A 9,876-nucleotide genomic window follows, 5' to 3' on the forward strand; every position below is an offset into this window, starting at 1 on the left:
GTCTTTAAAGCATGCGGCAGACGATATGGCCTCTATACAAGAACTTGCGCTTACCACATTCACTTGCTCTGCCACAGATTACGACGCCAGAGGACTTCTGGATGTGGATAAATCAAGTCCTGTTGCCTATGTTATACCCCTCGATCTGGTATAACGGGTGGAAGATGAAGTACCTTGACCAACAGTTTCCAATTTATACCGAGGCATTCAGAATCGGCCCGCCACGACTTACTCAAATGAGGGTGACACCAGGTGTGCAGTACTACTATTACTAGTATATCAATTAATGAATGAATATTTGAATGAATGAATGAATGAATGAATGAATGAATGAATATTTATAAAAGGGTCCAGCGACTGCACGCCACGCCGTCTATATGGGCTTACAGGGCACCGACAAAAGAAAAGATCATAATACATAAGAACACATAAATCAAATGATAAATGGTAGATAAATAGACATAGATTACGTATTATATATTATAGCCCACGGTAAAGAAATTCAATTCAAATATGACATAAAGAGTACGTAATAAAAGGTGATGGTAATAAATTAATCATGGAACCATTTTAAAAAGTATATTTTAACAAAGATGAGTAGCATAGCTGGTAGATAGAATCGACTCGGTATAAAAAAAAGAAACAGGTAAATCAGGCGGGGAAGATTATAAGTTCCCTCTGTTTTTTGACATACTTAATTAGTTTAAACAATACTGGTGATGAGTTTAAACAATAACAAAGAAGAAATCCTTTGTTTAATAGATTTTCTAATTCGTCTTCGTCTTCAAATCGATGGCAAAACCCGCACGAATCTCGCCCACCGAAAAATAATACTTGATGACAATAGGAGTAACTAGTGTTAAGGATTGTATATTTTCTATCTCTATTGCAGATACTACGGAACTAGACGATTCCCAGAATGGTTGGGTGGTTGCTATTGAAAGTGTTTCACGTGCACGTTGGCTGTTCAATATCACAAGCATGTTGACAGTCAACCAAGACTGTATATCAGAATGCTCCATGGAGCTTCCTACCACCCTGAATGTGGCCCTATCCACCCTGACTGATCTTCAAGAAAACGATTGGATCGACAAATACACCAAGCGTCTGGATCTGGAACTTTCCTTCTACTTCCCCTCCCGTAAGCTATTCAGCACATTGAAAATGACCGTACATCGAGAGGATATTGGCCATCTTTCAACGTCTGTAGTTGTGGGAACACACAGACTATTCCAGTATGAAAATATATCTGATTATGGCATGATGGCAGCCCACATTCTCTTCATATTGTTGTTTCTGATTTACCTCGTCAAAGAAGCGACAGCCTTCAAGAAGGACGGAAGAAGATATTTTGGTTCCATCTGGAATCTGATGGCATCTTTTAGCATACTGGGATCCGCCGTCGCCATCTGTACGTTTGTAATAAGGCACCACTTCGCATCTGCAGCATTGGACAAGATAGTGCAGGCAACAGGTTGGAACACTGGTGTTACTGAATTCTAGACTACATGCATGAAACTAGCACATGAAACTATCGTCCCGTTGCCAACGTCAAAGTCACCTCCGTTTTTAAATTGTTTTCTACAGACAACACGTCGAGCAAAACACACAACAAAATTTGAACTTGTTTTTGCATATACAAGGTCCAGGAAATACTTAAGATACACAAAAAGTGTCAACGCCACGATATATTAGTAGGAATGAGACCCAACATCAGGAAACTTAGTAAAGAAAAAATGGGGAAAATCGCATGCAAAGAGCAAGACTTTAATGTTGGCTAACAATCCGGTAAAATCTCCATGAACACCCCCCCCCCATAAAACTATAGAGAACTGCTACCCGATAAACGTATAATTCGTATGGCATTATCATTAATAGTGAATTAGTATATCATGGATATAGCGAATCGTCTTCAACGCTCACTATTAACAACATGGTATGATACTTACCTACCAATAAAAACCCTTTAGCCTTTAGGTGTAATGTTGCTTTCAAAAGTTATTGACTCATATACTAAGTAATCATTTGTTTTCCCTCTTGATATGTTTAGGTGAACTTGGAATTGATCGGTTTGTCGACTTTGGGTCAGCTTTTTGGTGGGATGAAACCTTCAAGTATGTGCTCGCCGCTGTGGTCTTTGTAAACACATTGGCGCTACTCCGCGTGGTCAACTTCAACAAGACCCTGGCCCATTTTCTTGCTCTACCGGGTGCCATGAAGAACGATCTTATCGGGTTTTCAGTTATAAGCGCCGTAGCTTTCATGGCCTTCAGCTGTTCAGGTATTTATTATGTTTCCTTCAAGTTTCAAAATGATCCTTTCTCAAGAAGAAGAAGAAGAAATTTATTTCACATTTATTGTACATGGTGCAATGCATGGCAACGACTATCGAACATGGTAGAAAATTAATTAATCCTATAATTACTAAAGATCAAGAGCTAAATACAGTATACAATCAAGTAGGGCTAATCATGAGCTTCAGCTTACATTCCAAGCAGTCTTGTATGTATTTACCTATTTTTTTTTGCATTTTAAGATGTTGCATATATAACGTAGAACATCATACGTAGGCCATTATGAATAGCAAACGCACGGTATCGTTTTGTGTAATAATTGTTTTCATCGCATGTAATTCCTTGTTCACTTTATCACTGTTAATGGATTAAAAACAAATTGTCCAATATACAAATGTAGGAATGGTGGTATTTGGGACACACTTGAAAGCCTTCAGCAATGCCCTACACACCAATTTCGCCTTGTTTGAGATGTTGCTGGGCAGGTTCGTATTTACCAAGTCCCTTTTTTTCTCTACCAAAAACTTAATCTTCAACGTTTCAAATCCCTCATTTAACTTATCAGTCGTATTGCATAAAGATGAACGCCAAGAACTACTCGATATTTTACATTCAGACAAGATATGCAAGAAAATGTCAAAGCAGGACATGTTTAAACACTTGATGTCATGCAAGAACGAATGTATAGCAGACAAACTGTGTAATTATGTTTCCAAATGTTTCAAAAAGAGAGAAGAAAGGGCAAATAACAGTAGATGATAGGTAGTATATAGTATTGTTATAATGTATAAATTCCTAGCAATTAACATTAGAATATAGCGTATGCAATACTCATGTTTTGCATACTGAATGTCCTCTTGTGCATTTAGCCCATCTGGGCAAGAATATGCAATAAAGATTCACATCATTGCATATATTGTTATTTTCTTGCGGTAATACAGGCTGAAAACCAACACCTCAAATTCGCAATGAAAGTATACACGGCATGCCACACGTGACTTCTCTTTCCTACATTTCGTACTAACTTTCTTTTTTGGTCTTTCGAACGTATCTATATGCATGATACACGTAGCGAATACATTTGACGGCCGCTAGGTGTAGACTATGTATCAAAACGTCAAGGTAGCGTACGTACAGGTATCATTTTAGAAGTCAAAAGAAACTGAAAGGCTTAAAAATACACTCTTTACACGCCTTCCTAATCCCAAATATAGTTTGTGTTTGTTTGAACTAAAATGTAAACAATTATCGATTGATTGATCGATTGATTGATTGATATTTTTTCAGGTTCGTTGCCCAGGAGATATTGGACGCAAATCGATATGTCGGACCGGTCTACTTCACTTTCTTCATGGTACTTATCTTCATACTTCTCGTCAACTTCCTCGTGACCATCATCTGTGATGCCATCGCTTCTGGTGACTCCATTGATGACGACTATGACCAGGATCTTGTAGACTACATCTGGACAAGCTTCAAGGAGATGTTAGGGATCCATTCCCCTCCACCGCCTGATGTAACAACAGGTAAAGAAATACTATCATGAAACTTCATCTGTGTTGGTAGTTACATGTTTAAAGTTAAAACTTTTGGTCCAACACAAACAATTCTCTCACCTAGAGCTTTTGACCAGTCACTCTGGTCTTCCTCAGTAGACTGACCCAGTGAAGCTTGCCACGTGGCTTCTTTGAAGTGTGACGTCAACACTGGGTCAAAGGTATCTGGTAGACGATGTCGGCCCCCGTCGCGGTTCAATGAAGGGTGATGGGCCCTGATGTATATGTCTTCCTTCGCCCCTTCAAGAATTGTCTTGTTCAGTGTCAAAAATCCTTACAGTGTGTCAGTGTAAATAAATTTATTGACTCCTTCAATAACCCTGGTCTTGCAATGCCCAACATACAATAACCATCCATATAGCACTCTGTGTAGATATAATTTTGAGGTATTTCTCGGGCAACGCATCAGACCGCACCGAAACGCAAAGAATGCGGAAGTAAATATGCCACCACAGAGCAAAACAACTCAAGGGACCTGATGAAGTTATGAAATCATTGACAAATATTATGTACAAATACCAGCAGGGCAAAAATGTTTGAAAAGACATCGTTCTGAAATCGGGATTTAAAAGTGCCTGCCTACATATGGATGACTTCATGTCTTATCTGCGTATTTACATGTAAATGATCGTAATTAATATTCACATATTACTCTTTGCAGATGAAGACAAGCTGTCCGAGCTAAATGCAAACTTGCGTAAGATAGAAGACTCTTTGGATGAAACTTTAGATTTCACAAAGTGTCTGTGGCCAAAGATTAAGACCAGATCTGAGGTTCCGTGCTCATCATCAGACGGTCAGTATGTCAAACATCACTCTACTACGCTGTCTTCAGACACTTGTCAGATAATTCACGAAGATGTTACATCGCTGGCTATTCCGGCGGTACCGGATGTTCAAGAACAGGTCCAATGCCTTCTCAAAGTTCATGAAGACGATACAGCCAGGCTCGCGGAACTGCACGACGAGAGCAGACGACGTGCCGAAGCGATCCTCCAGAGGAAACTAGCAGAGAGAAGGGGGAAGTCACAGCTAGAACGTGATAAACAGAAACAGCAGACCATGGTGGAAACGGCTAAGGACCTGATAGAGCAACACGCAGCTAATAAATCACGGGTAGAAAAACGTCAGAGGAACGCAAGGCGCCTGTTTGAGAGCAAATTGCGACAGAAGTTGGCAGCACGCAGGGTACAAAAGAAGGACAACATTTGAAATGTAGTTTTCTTTTGTTTACTGTTTATTTCAGGCTCGTAGTATACGTTCATATATAATAACGTGACACAAACATATCTTACAAAAACATCTAAGTATGTACAGATAAATATAAAACAAAAGACTACCGATCTGCCCTGAAGTAACCTTTACAAACTATATCCTTAAATATATTTGTTTTTAAGTTTTAAAAAGTATCATATTTAACATTAAGCGTGAAATAATGCTTACACTGTGTTAGAAGTGTTGTATTTCTTGTCACTGTATTAACAATGATAATGTTGATATTTGTTAATGGTAAGACATAACAATTGTATGTAATGCATATGTGTGTGTTTAGCAGTTACGCCCCTTTTACGTAATCTATCCACCATCCAAATTGGTGTGTACAATTTTGTTTAATCTATGTTGAAATTGATTGTAAATATATAACGTCGTTAGTCATAATATCAATCTATTTCTGTTAATTATACTTGCATGATGTCATAAATTTATTCTTCAGGATTTCAACGTTCTGTGGTATTTTGTATCTTATCGAGGTTAATTGATGTATGTAAGGACGAGTATATAGGCGTCACTAACTACCCAGCTAGCCCAATGGGTCCTTGACCTTTTGGCCTAATCGGTTAGTGCGCTGGTTGTGAGCTGACATGCCACACGGGCGGGGGTCAGGGTCAACCTTCGAGTTACTCCTTTCTCTTGTGTTACATATGTAACATGCATGAGACGATATTGTTATTTGATGTTGGTTATTAGGTTGATTATTATGTAGTAAGACTTAGTGTAGTGTAGTGCTTTTAAATTTCAATGTCAGTGAAACAGAGGATTTTATCCTCAATACACAGTGAAGACTATTTTTATGTGGTTATATCAAATATGCACTTTCATAAATATGATGTTACTTTCTGGAGCATTTCCAACATGAGTAAGTCACAACTATACGTCTGTGAGGCGGTGTGTCGTTCCGCGTCCGTGCCCGTGACTGACTGCTTCAGTACCCGCCAACATCCCAGAAACGTGCCGGGACATCTCCCCCGGTGTGTCTTTTCGCCTCAGGGCGCGAATGTGGAGAAAACAGACGGTTTGTTAGGTGTTAAGCGAGAGTTGATTAACTAGCAAGAGCACAATGACAACACAGGAGTCACTGACTTCAGACGAAGTTCAGTACACAACCATTGTATGCCCATCTATATCAATATACTCATCATCATTATCTGGCCGTGAGAGTTTCACGGATGGTTGTGACTGTCTTCCGCCAGCCCTCCCTATCCTCCATGGCCCTGGGCATTCTGCAACCCGAATCCTCACACAGTTGGTGTATGCAGGTTGTGCAGGGTCAAAAAGTAAACCCCAGAAAACAACGACGCTGCTAAGCCAGTCTATAAGCGCGTTTTTGGTATTCTTTCATCATGCCAAAATGACTTTCCGCAACAGAGTAGAAAACCTGGCCATACATACGTGCAACAACTCAGAACAGATAAAATTGCTTACTGTTTTCAATTTTCAGAACCAACGTAAACTACATTTAACTCTGCATTTCTTTTTTAAAATAAAAAAATTCTGAATTAAAAGCTTCCTGTTCATGATAGAGTTCTGTTAAACTCAGGGATATTCTAACTCTCTGTGACAAGTAAACTTTGAGTCCGTGACTGAAATAAACATGCAAGCAACAGATTGATTCACCTGTCCGGTACAGTGATGTTTCTCGCCGAGGGCAAGTAAGTCAATATGCCGTTCGAGGTTATATCTAAACGTAGTTCGGCCACTACTACACAGCAGTGAAGACTAGTGTAAAGATAGACCTCCCACACGTTCGTACTTCCTCAGACTAAAACGACAAGATCTGCCGGCCAAGAATACTTCGGTGAGTATTTTTACTGTTTCTCAACAGCCCTACGCCCTAGTTGATGTGCCATTTGTTCATTTAACCAGTGAAACAGTTGAAACGTTCGCAGGTGAAAACGTTGAGTCATTTGAAAATGAGCAGCCAATGATATTGCCTAAAAGCTGTATTTTGAATCTTTTTGTAATCTACTTCAATCTTAAAATACTATTAGGATTCAAGTTTTTATGTACACACTGAGCCTCATAAATGGATTGTTTGGTATTCTTTCCCCGGGTTAGCCCTTGATAATAGCTTCGCTAGTTGAGCAACTCTGGCTATACATGTAGTATATGAATGCTGAACCTAGTAACAACATGTACAAACAACATATACATAGGGAATCTGAAAGTTCTAAACCTAAAATTTGCACTTATGTGTACAACCTGGCTAAGACCATCTTCCAAGGAACGCTAGAAGGGAAGCGACGGCGAGGCCGCCAGAAGAAACTCTAGCAAGACAACATTGTTGTAGGAAAGTGTCGTATGATTTTATACACCTGGTAAAAGGATGTCCAGGTAGCTAAGAAAGTCTCAGTGGCTTAAAACGCCGTCAACACCGTCCGCTCTGCTGCATTGCGGTTAAAATTATAAAGGCACGGACGTGCTAATGTAAACAGCGGAGCGAGTCCAACAAGTGACGGGACTCATTATCTCCCAAATAGGCTACCTGTCCGTCCAGGTAGCGTCCCCAGGCCGAGCCCGTGACGTCTACAAACAGCTGCTTACATAATAACTTCTACCCTATCGTATTCCCATTAGGCCACACTGACTTAATTTTATGGATGACATCCGCGCGCGCATTGATTTTCACCTGTTCTAAAAAAAGTGCAAGGCTCTGGCCTGGTTCAAGGCTTGGGTAGTCCATTGTGGTATGCGACAATACGGAGCTCCACGACTGCCGAAGCTCCACGACTCAAGAACTCAGTGCGAGCCGACTCATGAATGCCGCAAGCAGCCAGCTCGCGCCGGCTCGTCGTATACGTCGCTATACTGACGCAAATTCACAATTAAATACTAGCTTTGTATTACTGTGGTTTAGTATCATTTTTATTTTTGGCCGGATTTTTTTTATTCGCCCGCGTGCACTAGTTTGGGGGTCTTCAGAGGATGTCATCCATAAAATTAAGTCGGGGGGGGGGGGAGAGCTACGTGCCAAACGTGACCCATAAAAATGCATAACCATTCCCGCAGCCACAGTGATACCGGGGCTCCCGCTTACAATTAGGACAGATGTACATGTATATGCTCGTTGACATTTCGCTGAATCTTCGGGACAAAGCCTTAGGAAGATCGCAACAGACCATACATGATTGATTGATTGATTGCTCAAGGCAAGATAACCCCACCTGGCTGATATGGCGGACTTCTAGATCTATATATATTAAGGTAGGCAGGATAAATTCCATTCCTTGCTTTATGGACACGTTTAGTTAAAATCTCGTGTGGCGAAATCATGCCTATTGAGCCTTTGTAATCGGTTGTATTTTATTGTACGTAAAGCGTAAGGACAGATCCAGACGTGTTTGATCACGGCATTTCCCGTTCTAGCATTAAACCCTGTTCAGACAACTTTCCTCACTCCACCCAGGTGTGAATGGGTACCTAACTCCGGTTGAGTAAAGTCGTATTGAGGTCACCTTGTGGCGCCGAATGGCAGCCGCAAAGACCCTTGCGACAGTTCCACAAAACGTGTTTTAATAAAGCAAATGTGTTATATGCATTATGTGATTGTAAACCATGCATAAATTCAGTGCTATAAAAGGCTGCAATTGCACGAAAAATGTTTGACCAATAAACCATTTATTATTATTATTATTATATTTGTTCATTTTACAGTCGTTGATGTGTCATTTGTTCATTTTACATTTGATAAAAAGGTTGTTGAAACAGTCGACAGGCAGGCCAAAGTTTGATTTATGCGTCCTTTCAAAATGGCGACAGAAAAATAACTGCCAAGGACCATCCACACTGTGTGGCGGCTCTTATAGTTACCAAAACTGCATCTGGAGAATCTTTTGGCAAGCCAAATAAAAAATTCTTTGTAAATTGTGGATCAAAATTACACACTGAGTTATCATACATACAAATGACATCGGGAGATTTGTAATTCTCCAAACATATGCCTGATTATTAGTTGTGCCTATGTTCGTCTAATGAAACCTTTTAAACAGGACCGGCCGAGGGAAAACACAACATGGTGCCACCAATGAAAAATTTATTGATGTGTGATAAAAATGCTAATATTTGTAAAAAAAATCAGTTGCGGTTATATTATTAGTGGACCTGTTGAACACTTAATAGTAGTGTCCTTGACACAATTGACTCATTTAAATGCACTATGTGGGGCACCTAGATTTGGTTATTATTACCTTCGCCAAGAAGGGTATGTTCTCAGTAGCGTTTGTATGTGTGTGTGTTTGTGTGTGTGTGTGTGTGTGTTTGTGTGTGGTTTAGAAAGATAACTCGAGAAGCAGTGGATGGATTGAAATGAAACTTGGTAGGTGGGTAGATCTTTATGGGAACTAGAAATGATTAGATTTTGGGTCCCCTGGCGGCTTTCCTAGGTACTGCAGCTGAACTTCCGGTTTTGATATCTCATGTTCTGGACATGCTAGGGTCACGAATTTTGGTTGGCAGATAGCTCTTGGGGTAGGGAAGAAGTGACATGAGTTTGGGCCCCCTAGCAGCTTGTTCTGCAACTGCAGGAGCATTTGTTGAAAAAAAATTTGAAGGACGATAACTCAAGAACCGATTGACGAATTGTCGTGATTTTTGGTATGTAGGTAGTTAAAGTGATGCTTGACATAATCAAATGACAAATATGCAAATCAGGACCTAATTTGCATAATTAATGAGGACATTCTATAAATCTGCTTTGTTCGATAATATAACTATGAAACACTTGTGACATCTACTTGAGAACGAGAAAA

General features: G+C 40.0%; 1 protein-coding gene across 1 annotated transcript in view; it reads left to right on the plus strand.

The window, feature by feature from the left end:
- The window catches only part of LOC109481778, a 40,186-nt gene extending 35,124 nt beyond the window's left edge, over window positions 1–5,062 (plus strand). The window contains 6 exon segments of the mRNA XM_019784369.1: window positions 78–242; window positions 1,027–1,474; window positions 2,051–2,281; window positions 2,695–2,779; window positions 3,582–3,820; window positions 4,512–5,062. Of these exon segments, the coding sequence (XP_019639928.1) occupies window positions 78–242; window positions 1,027–1,474; window positions 2,051–2,281; window positions 2,695–2,779; window positions 3,582–3,820; window positions 4,512–5,062 (1,719 nt within the window).
- The last annotated feature ends 4,814 nt before the right edge of the window (window positions 5,063–9,876 follow it).

This window comes from Branchiostoma belcheri, unplaced genomic scaffold (genome assembly GCF_001625305.1).
Source record: "Branchiostoma belcheri isolate BF01 breed outbred unplaced genomic scaffold, Haploidv18h27 scaffold58, whole genome shotgun sequence".
Classification (NCBI taxonomy): Eukaryota; Metazoa; Chordata; class Leptocardii; order Amphioxiformes; family Branchiostomatidae; genus Branchiostoma; species Branchiostoma belcheri.